Genomic DNA, 19,143 nt, shown 5'->3' on the forward strand with positions numbered 1-19,143 from the left:
CTTCCCCCCAGCTGTGGGTCAGGTATCAGTTTACCAACCTGCTACACCTGTGCTTCAACTGGGGTTTAGCTCATGTGGTTCTTTTTAGTCATTAGTAGCCAGGCAACCATCAACATTAGCATTCACACAGGAGTATGTATTTGCCCATTTGTTCTCTTTCTACTTGTCTGGCGGGACAGAAACAATGTTGCCATGATTCATACCTCCCTGTCATGCCATATCCACTCATTATATACAAATTCATAAAACCTAAAACTGAAAGTAGGCCTTCATGTGAAACTAAGAATCATCTGAAACTTTGTTAGTCAAGAGACAGACATCTCTGACGAAATACTAATTTTCATTTTGCTTAGTGAGCAGTGTGACAAGATGGAATATTGTATAGAAAATAAGTATTTGGAATTTAATACAATAATTAGTTCTAAAACTTTATATTAATCTTTGGGGCCAGACACTTAGAACTGTAAAATACTTGTTCATGGCACAAGTAGACCAGGCTCTGGAAGACCAGATCTTCCTCCTCCCCCGCCCCCCCCCCTTTTTTTTTTAACTAAGATAAAACTTCTACTATTGACAGACTTGCAGTATATAGCTAAAATTTCAAAATTGAAGTAGTAGAAACATGCAAAGAGAAACTTTAATTATAGTAGTGGAAGAAGGTAAGGAAATAAACATAATAACTTAGCAGGACTTAGGATCAGTTCTAGAAATACTGATGTGAATCATGCTGTTTACTACAATTGCTATTATAGCCAAAGAAGTTATGTGCATAAGTTAAATTACGTACACGTTTAAATATCTGGAGGATATGGCCATTTGCGTACACTACTGGGCTTGACAAGCAGCACAGGTTGCACTGGCTGGAAAGGAATGTTTTATTTGAAGTAAGAGGGCACACCCAGTTTCAACTCTGTGTCACCTTCAGACAGTGTGTGGCTCATCTTAAAAGTTCAAACCACTACTTCATAAATCATATTTATGTTAATTTCAAATGCTTACTGCGATTACTCATTGTTTGGCAAACAGTCATGATTTTTGTCCATCACAACTGGATTTCTGATATTAAAAAGTACTTCTGTCTTGAAGAAAGAACTTCCTGGCATCCAAATACAACTGCTTCTTTATTTGGGACCCATACTTTTGACAGCTGTCTTCCCTCTGTGGTAGGTAATTTCTCAAGGCCTAGAGCCTAAACTTGGAAAACCACAAAGATACTGCCTATACTCCTTAGCCTGGGGGATTTTAAGGCTCCTTCAGATGGGAGGTAAGCACTGGTGCCTTGTACAGAGGCAAGATACTGTTCATCCATAGTTAACCTGGAGTACCTGACTACAGGCATGCCTAGCTACCCTTTCTGCCCCCATGTAATCCGTAGAATAAAATCTCCCCAAAATCCCACATGAGTCCTGAACGGTCAGTCAGCTGCTTCCTAGCTCTGCTTGAGCTCCTGCTGTTGAGCTGGCTGTGCCTGGTGTGACAGAGACAGCGTCACACTGAGATCCCACAGGCATTCATAATACAACTGTTTGCCAAATAAGTGTGTGTGTGGGATAACGTTTATAAACTTAAAAATAAAACCCAGTGGGATATCCTGCCACCTAAGCTCAGGCATTAATTCTAACAGGAGATGAGCCGCAATCCCATTGGAATCTGTCAGCATGCCCCATTAATTAGTCAGAGGATTGCTGTCAAACGTGCAGGCCCTGCACAGGCCAGCCTTCATCAGGAGGCGCATGTTTATTTGTATAATATCAGTGTCTGTTTCTTTCAAGATGTTACCTGACTAGGTACATAAATGACATACGGCAAGAATCTGTAACTCTTGTGCAGGTCTTGCCTCTGATGATGGTATATTAAAAACATACCACCTTCCTGATTCTGCAGTTCAACAATGCTATTCAACCAAGCAGGAAGAAATAAAGTAACTAGCTAGCTGAACTCTAGGTTTTAATTGGTTCAGGAGCTAAGGATAATAATATTTAAGCACTTTAAACGCTTCTTTATGAAGTGCAGCTATGCTCTGAGGGGAAAAAAGGCTCTAAAACTGATAGCTGAGTTTACTATTTGAATTGTCTTCACAGCAAAGTTACTCAATTTACTTGTCTTCCCCCCCCCCCCCCCTAATGATGCAATGAAAGCTTAAATCATACTCCATTCTTGGTCATTTTTGCAACTTCCTTTGTAATAACCATTCTTTTGTTGCTATTTAATTAATAATTTTACTGATAGTGTATAAGCCAGGGTAAAATCCAGTTCATTCTCCAAGTTGTCTTGGCTCGGCAAAGAAATAAACAGTAATTAAATGAAGCATCTAGCATCCTGTTGACGAGAAATGAAACAGTAGGTGTGGAAACCGCTGGGAAGTTTGGCTGCCAGATATTGTAATGAACTGAACATTAACGTTCTTGGGATTGTCCAAATGTGAACCAAGTATAAATGCTGTCTGGGAAAGGGATCTTCTGCCTGGAGGAAAACAAAATTAAGCACTTTCTTGGACCTGTCTGCTAAACAACTTTTTAGTACACAAAATTTGTGCTTTATACAAGGGGGATCTTCCCCAGATTGTGTATTTCTCATGGTTTTTTTCAGATATTGGTTATTTTCACTGTCCTCTATGCAGACTCCTACCCATCAGTTCTCTGGCATCCTGATTACTATAAAGAGTTTAAGTCTGCAAATGAACACAAACTAGCTGAGTGTCCCCATCCCTTCTGCAGGAGATGTAAAAAGCAACGTTTTCCAAAAGGTAAAATACGAGTTCCTTATAGGCCTTGAAAATAAATGGGACGTATATGCTTGCAGCAGGTGAGCCTATCCTGAAAACAGACTCCTCTATCCACAAGAAGCCTTTAATCAAGGAGACAAAAGTGCAGCACTTCCAGGCACACTGGAGGTGATACAGATACTTCAGTCTATCAGTGCCTTGTCCTCTTAGGCCCCAGGGCTGTTTTTGCATTAAAGCTTCATGCAGAGATTAGTGGCTGGTCCTGAAATGCAGGGAAACATCTCTGCCACTTTTTCTCTTTGCACAGAGTTTAAGGTCATTGCAGTTTTGCACTCATCGTTCAATGGGAGCTTGTTTGATTTCTGGGCTGGAGCTTGATCAAAGGTCCACTGAAATAAACACACCACTTCTACTGAGCTTCATGGGCTTGGGAATCAGGCAGTTGATCTTCCTGAAAAACTTCCCAGAAGTAGAGCTGTAAAGAAGTATTTGAATGATGTCATGAAACTTGCTTGGCACACAGGAAGGGCAGGGAGTTCTGGAAAGAAGCTGCAGCTTTACAGAGAAAATGAAGACAAGGGCAAGGCAAGGGTATGTTTAGGAAGGATGCTTGGACTAAGTGGTTGAGAAAGAAGTTGGAAGAAAGCATCACAGACCTATACAGGGATATAGAGATGACAGGCCCAAGATGAGAATCAAGAATTCAAACTGAATGCAAAAACCAAGAGGAAATAATTGGCAAGATTCAAATGAAAAATGGCATGGATAGAATGGAAGGAGAGAAAACTTTGAATACCAGTAGTAGAGAAAGGTTATACAACACAAAGTGAAGAAGAAGCAAAGTAGGAAAAACAGCGGCAGCCCAGAAAAAGCAACAGGCTAAGAGCAGAAAGCAACTTGTGGGTACAAGACCATGTTGTACCTTTAAGTGTGCCTTGCTTACGTCTCTGTGTATAAATGTGTGTAAAGGAGCATGAAGTATTTGGTAGTTAAAGGACTACTTTTAATCTGAGATGAATGAATGAGTTTGCTACATGTGCATATCCTCTCCAGTAAGAAGTTCATCTTCTGTGTATTGTGCTTGCTGCCAGTGCTTTCTCAACGAAGAGAGTATATACTGCACGCCCAAGTTTTGGGCTTCTGCTGTAATTGGTATTTCAATGCAGAAACATTTCTGCAATAAGAGTAATTCAATGTGGTGTGGTTTTTTCAAGTTATCTGGCAAACGGTGCTTCTGAAGATGTTTGCACAAGCTTCCTGTCATTTTACCTATTTATTACAAACTTTTCAAACTAGAGATTTAAAATTAACAATATTAGGCTATGTGCTTTCTCAGTTGAACTAGTGTAATCTGAATTGATCAGCTCGTTTCTCTATTGTCAAGTAAATTTGCTTTCACTTGCCAACCCAAATAAGAACTGAACTTCAAGTAGATGATTAGAACCTCATGTTCTATTTAAATACTTGCTTTTGTTGTGCTGGTATGTCATTGCCTGACCACTCATAATTAGAGCTCGTTGAGAGACTTTTAAATGCTGTTATATCAAACCCAGATTTTTCTAGCCAGAACTAAGAGGGAGAGGTCCAAAATAGTGCATAATTTAGTGGCTGGAGTACTTGAAGAAAGACTTGTATCAGACTGGTCTGAGCTTCCTCCTTGTGTAATGCATGATCCAGTAGGACCCTGATAAGCTTTGTAATGACACCCAGCAAGGCCACTCAAAAGGACATGCTTTATTTAAGGGTAAGCTTTAAAACAAAGTGGTCTTACTTGCTTCAGAATCAGTAGTTAAGGCTGCGGGGATGTGCTGGTTGGCTATAAATGAATATTAATATTCAAAGACATTTGATACTTTAAAAAAAGGGGAGGGGCAGGGGCAAAGAATAAAAAAGTGGAAGTGAAACTTCTAACCTATTTAAAAAAGGTGTTAAGATTGTGTTTCCCTCAAACAAAAAAAGACAAACATGCAGTCCTATTCATCTATAACAGTTTTAGCTTATCAGTGCTCACCAGAATACAATGGCTCAGTCCTGCTCAAACACAGGTTGCAGTAGTTTGAGTCTTGTGCTTGTGTAGGGTTTGCAGGTACACAGGAGCATTCTTGTGAATTCTGAATTTCATGCTTTACTTTTTAAGGGCTTAATTTGATGAGTATCTGAAGGTATAATTATCATCTTACCCTGTCAAGCTCTGTTATTCCATATTCCATCTTATCCCATCTCATATTATTCCATTTCCCATCTTACTTGATACTGAGCTATCAATATATAATCTTTGTTTGGCCAACAGGTAACAAGAAAAACTAATGGGTGGATAAATCATTGTATCTGGCACTGTGAACATATACAGATGAAATAAATTACAAAGCTTATTCATATTTCACATTTTTGGTGCAGTATGCAAAGGTGCTGTTGGGTTAGGGCAGGGTAGACTTAAAGATCCGAGAGCATTTCCTGAGTGTGAAGAAGAGCTGTGCAGATAAGCAGTATTGTGCCAAAAATAAGTTTGAGATGTAAAGAGAGGAACCTAGGGGAGGAGGGGTAGGAATTGTATTGAAGGTCCGAGCACCAGAAGGAACAAGAGCAGAGATCCTTAGAAAGGTTCTTAAAACTGTGAGCAGTGGTGCCACCAAAGCCTGTTTTTGCTAGAGTTGTATTTCAAGGCTGCATATATCCCAGTATGGAACTCTGGTATTTTGCAAAGGTTAATCAGAAGCTTTGATAGGAGTTACTGCCTTGCCAGCTACTGTTTTTATGAAACCTGTAGAAAATGAACAACACTCTGTCAAATTTGGTTGTAATTGGAAAATAGCTTTGAAAGATTTTTAGGGGAGAACAGACTGGCTCACACGTGTACATAAGCTTTAAAACAAGTATTTTCTGCCTGGATTTTAATGTCAAATACTTTGGTCATGGTGTCTCTTTTGCTTTTAATGACCAAGTTTGATAAAAGAAACGCTGTCAGTCATTCATCATTGATGTCAATGTAGATTTGTATTCATACAGAACCCATGCCATTAAAGTTCATTCAAATTCAGTGTTACTCCCTTTTCAGTCTCTTCCAACAGCAACAAAAAACCTTGTTTCCTTAATTCCAGGGATGTAATCCTCTTGCTGAGACTGGTCGAAGCAAACTGCAAAATCAAAGAGCTGTCCTAAACCAACAGATCTTAAGAGCAGTAAGAATGAGAGCTGGTGCTGAAAATCTTTTAAGGTATGTCATGACTTCCTAGTTCTCTTGCCTGAGCAAAAAAATTTTTTTTTTTAAATTTTTTAAAAGTCTCTTAGCTATTGCTTTTTCCCAGTCTGCCTAACTGCTCCCCTAACATGCTGCATAAATTACTGCTGGATGCTTTGTGAATCTCCCTGAAGTTTTTTTAATGCTGTAGCTCTATAGAGTCATAACCTGCTATAAAGTGCACTTTCAAAGCTGCTATGTTGTAGCAAATGAGCTGAATGTTAGACTATCTTATGTTGCTCTGTTTGATCAGCGTTATTGCTGGTGATAATGGCAAGTGAACCTTGCTGAATATTGTAATAAGTCCTTTTTACACCTTAAATCAAATAAAGGTATTGTCACTATGCTGTTGCTTTTTCCAAGATCCTTTAGATCTGTGCTCCACAGTGGAAAGGACCATCAGTTGCCTTATTTATTCCACGTAGTAGTGATATAGGAGTAGCAGGGTAGCGCACATCTAATTTGAGCTGGGTTACGGTTGCCACCAAATTCTCCTACAGTTTGAGGTAACTGGAAGAGTCTTTGCCCTTTATCTGTTATATTTTGTCTATGAAATTTTTTTTTAAGACACAGTTTCTTACGTGGCTGTCCCCATAGGAATAGCCTAATTGTCGTGGTTTAACTCCAGTCAGCAGCTAAGCACCACGCAGCTGCTCCCTCACTCCCCCCCCCGCTCCCAGTGGGATGGGGAGGAGAATTGGGAAAGAAGGTAAAACTCGTGGGTTGAGATAAGAACAGTTTAATAACTAAAGTAAAATATCATACTAACAATAATAATAATGAAAATTAATAAGAATAGTAATGAAAAGGAATATAACAAAAAAAAAAGAAGAGGGGAAAAAAAAGCTAAAAAAAAAAACCAAAACCAGTGATGCACAATGCAATTGCTCACCACCCGCTGACTGATGCCAGAGCAGCGATCCACCCCTCCCAGCCAACTCCCCCCAGTTTATATACTGGGCATGATGTTCTATGGTATGGAATACCCCTTTGGCTAGTTGGGGTCAGCTGTCCTGGCTGTGCTCCCTCCCAGCTTCTTGCACACCTGCTTGCTGGCAGAGCATGGGAAACTGGAAAAATCCTTGACTTAAGATAAGTGCTACTTAGCAACAACTAAAACATCAGTGTGTTATCAACATCATTCTCACACTAAATCCAAAACACAGCACTGTACCAGCTACTAGGAAAAGAATTAACTCTATGCCAGCCGAAACCGGGACACTTATGTTGACCCTGGCTTGAGGCTATTATATCCTGTGACTAACTGCTTAACAAACAGTCCTGTAGCTTTCCAACAATCCATCCCTCTTACACAGAAGAACTGAAAATTTCCCCAGTACTCATCTGCAATAGTCTCCTATAGTGTCTGTTTCTCTGCAACTGGAGCAACAATGGATCTCCAAGAACAAAAATCTAGTCAATATGCTTCCCTTAGAGAAGTGAAAATGCTTGGATAAATTCACTTTTCTTAAACTTGCCATTAATTGATAGGTTGCCCTTTGCCTGTCACCTGCCTTTATCTCCACTCTTGGCAAGAGAGGTGATAGGTCCAAAGCTTATATAGTTTTAGCCTCTGTGACTGACTTCATTTTGCTTTGTTTTCTGGTAATTGACTTACGGAGTAAGACTTAGGGTCTTTTCTTACCTTTTGTACGCATAGCAAAATTCTTATATCTGCTCTTGAAACTGAACACTGTTCATTCAGTAGATGTTTCTGCATGCCAACTCAGGAGTGTTTTGGAAAGGCTAAAGAGATGAGTAATATCTAATGTGAACACTGGTTACTCTAACATTCAACCTAAAGATGTCCTAAAGTTCGGCTCCTGATACCAATATTAACTGCTGAAATACTGAAATTGCTATTGACAAGAGTGGGAACTAAGCCTGTTTGATGAGTAGAGGATCAGACTTATTTCTAAGTTATTAGAAATCTAAAATGACTTTACACCTGTTAGACTATTAAAACTTGCTAGTTCTTTGAAAGAAGCAATTTTAAAAGTAACCTGACCACTAGATAGTTCACATGACTAGACGTATTTACAGTCTCCTAAGGAAAAACATAAATAAACAAGCTTTATGTTTTCAGATTCTATTTGCATTTCATCAGGTTCTAAAAAAAGCAAACCAATTGCTGTCCACAAGGAGCCTCTTGCAATAGGACTTGAGAAAAAACTGGAAATGCGCATTTCTTTACTTTTGGCTGGAAGTAAACGCTAGGCTTGAAACAAATGATCCATATAGTGCAAAGACTTTTGTTTTTAGAACTTCTGAAAGTCACCCTCTCCTTTTCATTGTGTTTTGTTCTGGAAGTTCCGAGTTAAAACTGAATTCAGAGTAATTAACTCTAAACTGGCAATGATGTTGAGAGCAATATACCCATATTAGAGAAGTTCACCTGGATGGAACACTGGGGTTTCTGAAAAAGATGCTAGAATTCCTCCTGTGGAGGATGGTAAGCTAGACCAAACATGGAGCCTTAGTAACATCGTAATTAAATTGCTGGTAGCATCAAAGTTCGCCCAGTTATCTATGTGGTGCTGCCTTTATCAAGGATGATCCACTCCACCTGATATTTGTGTCCAGTTTAGCTTATGCAGGCAGCAGATGTTAACATTGCTTAATTTAAGCAATCTTGGGTATTCAATAAAGTACAGCATAGAAAATTCACAGGTAATGCATATTTATAATATGACATACAAGCTTAGAATTTTAGCCTTGGAATAACTAGTTCTTCACCAAGGTGCTCCATAAAACTGGAGGATGGTTCCAAGTGGAGCCTAGAGGTATGAGAGGCTTGTTCATAAATATTTATGAAGGTGAATTTTATCTTAAAATAAAGGTAAATGCAAAATGCTGCAAACTTAAAATAAGTTTGTTATTGTCTAATGATTTGGACTCTCTAATATAGGGGTACAATATCTTAAGTCTGGATATGGATCAAGGCCTTTTATGTTAAACTCATACCTGTGGTTATAGATAACAGTTTAAGTCTCTTGAAAACAGTAATACTGTATGGAGAATCAGGTTAGAAATAGTGATATAATATCCTGAAATACACAAATAAGAAATCACACAGAAGTGCTGTGGGGGGCTAAATACTAACATCCACTATGCTAGCAGTTCAAAATGTTGTCATGTAAATATATAAATGGCAAAGGAAACAAGCAAACAAAAAAATCCTATTTGCATCCGACAAAATAAAATTATAGAGAAAATTGTATTGTATTAAAAAGAAAGATCTTTCTACCTGTATATTTGGTTGTAAAACATTCTGTAGTAACAGTTTTATGGGAAAGTTGTTTTCTTTTATTCTTAAGATCAGAAGCCTCAACAGATCATTATTCAATTTATAAAGTGGGGAAGTCTCTTTTGAAAAAATACCTCCTGACTCCCCCCACCTCCACCCTCATATTATCCTCTAGGAAAAGATCACATAATCCAAAAATAGGATAGTGATTCTGTTTAAGATGCTTTAGTTTTGTGGATTAATGTATCTGAAAATAAGCTTGACCCTTCATCACACAAAAAAATTTAGCACATAGCAAACCTTCTATGTGTCTGCGTGCTGTTATCTGGAAACTATGCCAGGCTCTCTCTTGACAGAAAAACCTAATAAATTCTGAAACATGAGGTCTTGTATCATCTCTTAAGGAGATAAAAAAAAAATCTTAAAAATGCTGAGAACGCTAGCAAGGGGGTCAGCCAAGCTTATGTACAAAACCTTTTCCTCAGCAATAAAAAAATTATATGTCTCTCTCTTTCTGCAGAGCAACCACCAACAACAAAGTACGAGAGCAGGTACTACTGGAACTGAGTTTCGTAAACTCAGACCTGCAGATCTTAAAGGAGGAATTGGAAGGACTTAATATCTCAGTAGAAGTTTATCAAAATACAGAGTAAGTATAAAGCTAAGTTACTCAATTATTAACAGATCTTCTGTTTACCCTTGGAAACAAAATTGTTTCTAGGTGAATGTGAATGCTGGACAATAATTACGTGAAAGAACAGAGAGCTTGATAGGAAGAGAACATATTTGATGGTAGATTTGTTGACTAAGGGTTAGTCTGCATATTTGTCTTTCACTTGGGAAAGGTATGTACCACTAATCCTTAGATACGGAGATCCTTTGTGGAGGAGAGTATTGCGAGAATTGAAAGCTCTTGGGGCTATATGGGGAGACACATGGCACCTAGCAGAATTTCCAGTACTAGAATGGCTAATTGGCTCAGTGCATTCTGGAGTGAGCAAACCTAGTGATATAATATCTGTTCTCAAATGCAGTGCATACAACACTCCTCTCTTTAGCTGGAGAATAGAAGTAGAACACTGATTTGGAGTGCAAAGTAAACTTGAGGTAATCTTTAAGGTGTGCACTTCAGTGATAGAAATCCGTAAATTAGCTGGCTAAAACAGAGAAATTTTTAGTAGATGAAGTTGGACTTTTTCCAAGATATTTTTCCAACTGTCAAGAGCACACTAAACTTCAAATTGCAATGGATTCCTCAAAGATAAAACTTCAAAGTTAAAGATTATTCATTGCCTGAATACTGCAATGATGTCTGTATCAGTTAGATGTCTTGTTGCTCCTAAAACTAAACGTTTACTATTTGATTAACATTAGCAGCTCAAGACACAAATCGAAACACTTCATATGAGGGGGGTGTAATTTAGGGTCCCTTGTAGCACTATTCTCAGTTAGGTGTTAACTTCCAGGTGGACTACAAGGAATTCTTAATGTAGAGGGACTAAGCACTTTTCCAGCGGGATGTCTTTCAACTGAAAGCTGACCTGATGCAAAATACCTATGTTTCATTTTTCTCAAAAAGAACTTGTGCTAAAGTTCTTGCCCTCCACCCCCATGGCAAACTTTGACAACTATTTGATCTGAAAATGTTTTACGTTCAAGGTTTTACCAGTCTTCATAGATGCATGTAAGCATAGAGAGCAGTATGAAAGTTATGGCTGTGGGAATGAGAGCAAGACTCCAGAAGTACTTTTCTTTCTTTTAGCTAAAGAATACTAAAAATATGTGGATTCTCAATGAAGGGTGAGCAGTAGGTCAGGCCCCAAGGCAGGTAGAAGCCTTGCGGCTGGACAGTAGTATGCTTTTTATTCTTTCCTGATCCTACTTCCCCAATGTGTTTTGAATGGTATTTTACCTTTCTGATGCTGTTCATTCTAAGCTCTGAATGCTTTTTCTGTTCCATCAGCTAAAATGATTCACTCCCTCTGTAACTGCTCTCCAGCCTTTAATAGCAAATAGCTATTAATAGTTGCTCTCTGAATCTGTTGTGCATATAGTCATCAACATGAGGTCACACCCACATTACTGCGTTACACTGTATTGTGTTACACCAATCTGAAGGGTTGGCCTTCCCAGTACTTGCACACGTCTCAGCTGGATTGAGAAGCGTGACGCTATTGCTACTCAGTTCTGGGAATGCAGGATCACCTCCCTAACTGTTCAATGCCCCCATGATGTTGATTCCATGGGTGTGGCTCCTTAGAAACTTAAAATAGAAATTCAGTTCCTTTGAATGACAAATGCTGGTGTCTAAAAGGGACTGTGGGTGGTACTAGAACTAATTAAATCAGTAAGTTGGTGTTTCTTTTGCATGTCTCACTTCCTTTTGGGGGAAAAGTCTTGATATAATCTGTTGTAAAAGTGTTGTGGTTTCTCCTAAAAGCCTCATGAGAAATCGGATCATTTGCACTACCTGCAATGGTGTTTTGGCTCTGTATCCTGGCAGTCCTTTTCAAGCTAGCAGAGCCACTTTCTGGATCGTGCCAACCAGTTTCAGGACTCTTCCTCTGCTGAGGAAGCTGCATTCCTACTCCCACCTTCCCGAGATGGAATTTTCACCAGTAAGAAAGTGATTTTGCTGGCTTTGCTGATAAGACCATAAATGAATCACACCTGTGGGATTTTGTAGTGGGTAATGGAATGCTCTAAACAATGATTTGACACTCAATCAGTTGTTTTCAGGAAAAACGAAAATATTAGATAAACCTTATAGTTGCCTGATACTGATCCGTTAAACCTACTCAGCAAACGATGTATCTGGAAGCAATTATGATCTTTCTTTTTTATAATTGGGTAATATGCTTAGTGTAAGAGCAATATATGTAGCTTTTGAGGGATAAATGGTGCTCTTCAATTCATAATAGTCTTATTAGCTAGTGTTGTTTACTAATATGATCTGGGTTTAAGTCCATGATACAGATGTGCATTCTCTTGAGGATCAGATTTTTTTAAGTCACAGTTCTCATGCTTATTGCCCTTTGATATTTTAGAGGCTGACTTGTTTAGAGGTTAACACCTAGCATTGTCTAGAAACTAAGTAGTTCTCAGACTTCCTACTCTTAGACCTTTCACTGTTAAAGTTGGTATACTTTGGCCCTGCTTTTCCCTGTGTTAGACACACATCACTTCTACGTATGAAACCATTGGTAGCATGTAAAATACTGATGATAACTATTGATAATTACCACAGCTCTTACCATGGCAGATCTCCTAGCAGCTGTGGAGCTGTTTTCTGTCCATATAACTTGTGCAGGTATATAAAGGTTGAGCTAAATTGCAGTAAGCCAGTCTTTGAGAGTCTCCTTTTCTTTCCTTGAAGGAAAATAGGCTCAAATGAAAAAAAAAAAAAAAAAGCAAGCGCAGGCAAGTAGCTTTCTTCACTCTATTCTTGAGGAGTCACAGGCCATTAAGCAGACTTTCTTGGGCAGGAAAGAACTGTTATAAACTATGTACGTTTTATCTATCAGCATACAGACTTCCTGTCATCAAATGAAATGAAAGTAATTATCTTATCAACAGACAAACAGAAAACAAATATTTCTGAATCTTTTTGTTTTTTCCATAGAGAGACTTTCAGCATTCCCTTGGTACCTCTTGGCCTGAAGGAAACCAAAGAAGTAGACTTTACACTCCCCCTCAAGGTAAATTTCAGAGACACATTTCAGAATGAATAGTTAACAGAAATAACTTCCATTTCAGATTTGTTTAAAGAAGCAGAAGTAATTTATGTACAAATTATTTTTTGTTTTATTTGCCCTAAACCTGAGATCACAGTGCGTTAAAAATTAACCACCAATTATTTGGGTCGTTGCTCATATCTAACTAGGACAAGGAGTCAGAAGATGTTATAAGAAATCCCACTTTGGAGACAGTAGCATTAAACGAAATTGAATAAAAATTCCTTCTACAGTTTTTGGTTCCAATAAGACTATTGATTACTACTCTAAGTGTGAAAGGAAGTAGTAATGAAGGTTTTAATCAGCATAATGCAGTGATACTCCAACTTGCACTAACCAAGCTAGCTCAGTTGGGAAGCAGTGTTAACACTGCTTGTTTGTTGGCTAATATACTTTGCTGGCTATATGAGCCACCTTCTGTGTTGTTTGGACTACTGTGTATTGTGCAACGTAGATTTTATCTCATGGTAAACCATCTTATATCACTGTAGCGTTTGTCTCCGCTTTTACTTCTGTAGGTTAATCGCCATGGTCAGATTATGGTACCACTTTATGCCATTGCAGCTTTGTTAATTTAAGTAGGATTGCCCTAATATAGCTGACAAGAATTTGGCAGTCTCTTTTTTTCTGTTAACAAGTTCTTATGGTCATTTGATTCCCTTGTTATTTTAGCTAACAGGGTTCATTTGTCCCTTTCAAGACCACTAAATGTTGTTGTTTTAAAACCCAATGGAGTTGATGTAATAGGTGTTTGGTTCCTTTACATCAGACTGAAATTTCTTGTCTCAGATATCAAAGCAAATTATTAGTTCTGTTGTCTTTTTGTAGTGTCATTGCGATATGTTACTGTACTATTCACTGGAAGGGAGTAGACACCATGCAAATCACAACTGAATCAATTTTGTACTGTTTGCAACTGCAGAAAAAAAAGAATAGTTCAGGTTAATTTTAGATATTCCAATTTTTTACCTTTTTTTTTTTTTTAAGGACTTTATTCTGGAACATTATAGTGAAGACAGTTCTGAGTATGAAGATGAAATAGCAGATCTCATGGATCTGAGACAAGTAAGTTCAAGTATGGTGTACCATGAGGTCTTTTAATCTACAGTTGTAAATAACAACATTTGTATGGAATCAGAATACACCACTATTACTTATAACTTACCATGTTCTTATTGACTCAGTTTCTGAGATATGGAACGTGAATCTCCATTGTCCAAGAGCTTTACAATCTGAGTAAAGAATAAGTGAAGAAAAGAATGAAGTTAGGCAAAGTGATTAAGCTATTGACACAACTTTGTAAATCTTGTAAATCTAAGATTTGTCTTACCTACTTTTTCACTTTAAAGTATTTTAAATTTAGCAGGAAGAGTGTTGAAGTGAATGCATCTGGCAAAAGATTGTATTAGAATGGTGGTTATTTCTAAATATTGTTTGTTTCCTGTATTATACTAGAAACAAACTTTCTTTGTAGCTTTCATAAAATACCTACAATCTTTATTTCGTTAACTCTGAGACTTGCCAAAGAGATCCCTTTTGCTTCCTTAATTAACTCTGAGACTTGCCAAACAGATCCTCTTTGCTTCCTTAAAGGTTATGTGCTGCTTCTGTGCAGCTGAAAAACTCTTATTTGGAATGCACCCATATGGCCTTAAGCTTACCGTTCTCAGATTCCACACATTTCTATGATATGCAGAAGTCCAAAGGAAGCAGAGCTTTATCCTTGGTGTTTCAGTATTCATCCTGTAACTCAACAGAATACACTTTATTTTAATCTATTGTGTTTTAAGGCCTGCCGCACTCCTAGCCGAGATGAAGCTGGCATTGAGATGTTGATAAGCTATTTCCTTCAACTTGGTTATGTAGAAAACAGATTTTTCCCACCCACCAGGCATATGGGAGTTTTATTTACATGGTAAGTGTGTAGTTCGTGTTGTCTTTTGTCTTTTTTTTTTTTTTTCAGAACACTGTTAATCATTAACTGTCTTCTGTTTAAATTGAGCATGTCAGTGTGTTTCTCCCCCCCACTCCCTGCAGTGTGTGTTGCTAAAAAAAAAAAATTGACATTAAGAGTAAACCTGAATACACTACACCCTTTTCATGCTTAGAGTGAAGCCATTGGCTAGATTATGATTTGGGCTACAGGTTAGCACAAGGGAAAAAGAGAGAAAATAATCTTCATTTTGGACAACTGCATGTGTTTCCTGGACACTGAACCTTGGTGCACAAAGCAGATGGGGAATGGGTCAGACCTTAATTCCCCTCCTTCAGTTTGTTAAGAAGAGCATTTGGGCCAGAAGAGAGGAGGAGTGACTTAATTTATTATAGTGGAGTGTTTACTACATCTATGAGCAAAGTTTGACTCTGAATTCAGAATTTTTATTTTTTTGATGAAAAAAGATGACTACCATGCAGCCAAGAGGAACTGTTAAATTTCTAGTCATAACTGCAAGAAGAAACTTTAAAATACAAGCTATAGAGGATCTGACCATGCCAATAGTTGATCTTTGGCAACGTCTAAGTACGAGAACATAGCAGCACATATGGATACTTCCCCAGTATACTCTCAGCGTCTGTGATGTTTTATAGGCACTTTTGACTTAGATATAATATGCTTATGGAGGCACTGCTGTAAAACCTGCTGAAAACTAAGCCTCAAATAAAGCCATTCTGTGGCTTGCAGCACTTAGATTGTCCTTGCAGTACATAATGGTATTTCTATTCACCTTCATTTTCACTGTAGTGGAACAATCATTAAGAATTCTACTGCTCTTTTGGAAAAACAGAATGAAAATATCTGTTGTTTCAATGGACTCTGCTAATCTTAACACTTCTTCTAATACTTGTTTCCCAAGGTATGATTCCTTCACAGGTGTCCCAGTGTGTCAGCAAAATCTGTTGCTTGAAAAAGCTAGTATTTTATTCAACATTGGAGCCCTCTACACCCAGATTGGAACAAGATGCAATCGTCAGACCCAGGCTGGACTTGAAAATGCTGTTGATGCTTTTCAGAGAGCTGCAGGTACAAATTTAAAAATATTGGGAAATATTTTGCAAATATTTCTTTATTCGTCTTTATGCAAATGTTCCTAATCTCATCCTGACATCCTGCAGATTTCTGCATTTCCCACTGACTTCATTACACAAAAAAGGAGGACTAGGGAAATTCAAGAAGCCTAGTGAAGAGCTGAGATGAAGCTTTAGTTCAAAACCTGGAACTGTAGTCTGAACATGCAGATAAAGACAGTGAATACTGTGGTTAACGATTAATGAACTGCAGTTCAAAGGTCTGAGTAACAGCCCTAATGTTAACTGCTTCATTGTTCATTCTTTGTTTCACCAACATAGCTGCTTTTACTTCAGTGATATTACAGTGGTGTAAAATCTGTACAAGAAACAATTTGAACGGTTGATAAAGGGCTTAAAACCTAGTTTTCCATATGGTCTCTGCAAAATTAATCTTACTGTGTTCTCTGGTGAAATTTGCGATTCACTGGAAGTTGACTAATATTTTCTATAGATTCCAAAGGCAAATGGGTTCAAAATAATCAATCTCTGTCCCAAGCAAAGAAAAATATAAATTCTAATAAAGGGAATCATATCCCTTGAACTAACATGATATAGAAGCTTTTGTTTTGTTTTTTTCAAGTAGATTTTCTAATTTTTTGTGAATGTCATCTGTGTTACACGTAATGCTTAAAGACGTGACCTATGTAATTAATATGTACTGTAAGATTTATTTCTGCACTAACAATCTGTGGCTATTGGTTTCCACTGTATGGGTAGCTTTATCAGCTACAAACTGTGGACGACAGAGTTGGATTGTCATAAAACCCCTCTTTTGAATACATAGCTATCAAAAAATTTGATAGTATTTCTTCATGCATTTATTAAATAAATTGTTTTTCAACCTTTGTATTTAATCTAAAAGAAATGTCAGTACTTGAGAAATTTCTCCATTTTGCTGCTGTTCCTTCCATTTTGCACATAAAAAAGATCACTGCTTTTCACTTCAGTGTATTTGCAGAAGAGAATTAATTCACAAATTGAAATGCATCATTTGCTACCGCGGTACCTTTGCAGGGCCCCAAAGCAATGTGCTCAGGAGGCATTTCATTGTACCTGTGCATGGCTCTGTAATACTGTTCATTATATTGGTAGAGACATGATATAGAGCATGTGTTAACCGTTTCTCTGTGTTGAATGGAAAATGTTGCACAGAGTTTATCCTCAACAAAGCTCTTGGTGTGTATACGCTTACTGCATAAGCAGAAATATGTTGAGAACAAAAAAAAAAAAATATTTTTTTTTCCCCTCTGTACTTTCAGTTCCTTTCAGTAGGGCACTCCATCAGTACTTGGGATGTGCCTGGCAAGTTTGGGGTTGGGTTTTTTTGGTGCAAAAAGGCAGAGATGGCCCTAATTCAGATTTGTGTAAGGGCATATTAATAAGGTAAAAGATACAAGTGTAACACAAAATGAAAAATCTCAGAAACTGGTAGTAGGAAAATACAGCACATGGCCAGAACTGAATGTAGTGGCAAGAAGTAAGATTACAGAAGCTGGGACACTTAAAAAGCAGAGGTCTTATCGTTACACTTTTGTAGTATTATCAGCAATTAGCAGGCTAGTAGAAGTCACTAAACCAGTTGGATGACGTGCGTGCTGAAGGTTATGCTTCCATCCATGAAACTGTTACTTCATATTTGCACTACAGTTAGTGTTTGGTTTTAATTTGATAAATGATAGAAATGATTAATAATTTTGGTGTTAAATGTCTAGAGCAGAATCTAATTTTACCCTATTAAATATACTGTTCTAGTTTACTTACAGGGGTGGAACTGAGCTTTCATTGGGGGACACAATGCACTTAGCAGCATCTGAAAAGGAGATTCATAATTAATTAAGTTTATACGTTTGTGTTTTTTTCCTTCCATCCAAGGGGTTCTATTGTTGCCTCCTTATAGTTGCATAGATTTATTTTTCTTTCTTGTCCTATGTATAAGCCCTAGCCTACCACTCCCATATACAAGTGACATTCAGTTCAGCACAGCTTTATGGTCAATCACAAGAACTGTTATAAGCAAATCTGAAGGTATTGTCCTTAAAACTTGCAGCTTCTGTTGCTCCTCTGAATTGTAATTTTGAGAACTGTGCCTGGAGATGTTTGATGGGAATGCAAAGCAAAACCTGTAGGTCAGTTTAATTTCATGTGTACTAAGAATCCCTTCAGATTGCTGTAGTGCAATACTAGAAAGTATGCTTTCAATCTTAATTATTATGGTACATGCTAGAATTAAGTTCACTTGTTTCTCTCTTTGTAATGCTGACAAAACCATTTTGTAATTTCAGGAGTCCTAAGCTACTTAAAGGAGACCTTTACTCACACACCAAGTTATGATATGAGCCCAGCTATGCTGAATGTACTAGTAAAAATGATGCTTGCACAAGCTCAAGAGTGTGTTTTTGAGCAGATTGGTCTTCCTGGAATACGCAATGAGTTTTTCACACTAGTGAAAATGACACAGGAAGTTGCCAAGGTAAAATATGAGACTTAAAATTTAGTCTTTAAAATAACTGTTTACAGTGCTGTGTTACTAGCTATAGCCTCTAGTAATATTAACAGAATTTATTAAACCTAAATGTTAACAACCATTACTGAAAACCAAGAGTAACAAGGGACAGCTCACAAGCTACAATGAGAATCACAACCTTTCAGAAGATAAAAACGCAAATAGGATATGAATGTGCTTTCTGAGCCATTTCAGAGTAGCAGACATATGATTGGTTTCATACTAGATAAATGGGCAAAGCCTTTCCTACCAACCCTGTAAAGCCACCCTGACTTATCTATAGGATTGATCAGCTGCAGGGAAAAGATTTTTGGATTCTGTCAGGTGGAGTTGTTTGATCCATTAAAGCAGCATTCACTGCTTGAAAAGCTATTTTATTTCCTCTGCATACAGCAGAGTAGCCCAGTTTTAACTAAACTACGCAAACTTAAGGCTAGATATGACTCCACAGTTTCAGAAGTGAAGCACAAACCTACTGTTTGTAGGTAATGTGCTTCACCCTTTTTCTCAGCTGAATTAACCCAATGAGATGTATTTGTAAATTAAAACCTGTTGATTATATGGTGGTTTTATTGAACTCTGAAGCCGTATAGATTGACTGACTTAGTCCATCTGTTCTTGTACAAA

The 19,143-nt window shown here is 37.7% G+C and overlaps 1 protein-coding gene across 1 annotated transcript in view; it reads left to right on the plus strand.

The window, feature by feature from the left end:
• The window catches only part of RHPN2 (rhophilin Rho GTPase binding protein 2), a 31,304-nt gene that overhangs the window by 5,011 nt on the left and 7,150 nt on the right, over positions 1–19,143 (plus strand). The window contains exons 2-8 of the mRNA XM_050904325.1: positions 5,824–5,939; positions 9,731–9,859; positions 12,833–12,908; positions 13,932–14,009; positions 14,735–14,859; positions 15,800–15,966; positions 18,296–18,483. Coding sequence (XP_050760282.1) covers positions 5,824–5,939; positions 9,731–9,859; positions 12,833–12,908; positions 13,932–14,009; positions 14,735–14,859; positions 15,800–15,966; positions 18,296–18,483 — 879 coding nt within the window. The remainder of the gene's footprint in view (positions 1–5,823; positions 5,940–9,730; positions 9,860–12,832; positions 12,909–13,931; positions 14,010–14,734; positions 14,860–15,799; positions 15,967–18,295; positions 18,484–19,143) is intronic.

The sequence above is a fragment of the Gymnogyps californianus genome, chromosome 12 (assembly GCF_018139145.2).
Source record: "Gymnogyps californianus isolate 813 chromosome 12, ASM1813914v2, whole genome shotgun sequence".
In the NCBI taxonomy this organism is placed as follows: domain Eukaryota; kingdom Metazoa; phylum Chordata; class Aves; order Accipitriformes; family Cathartidae; genus Gymnogyps; species Gymnogyps californianus.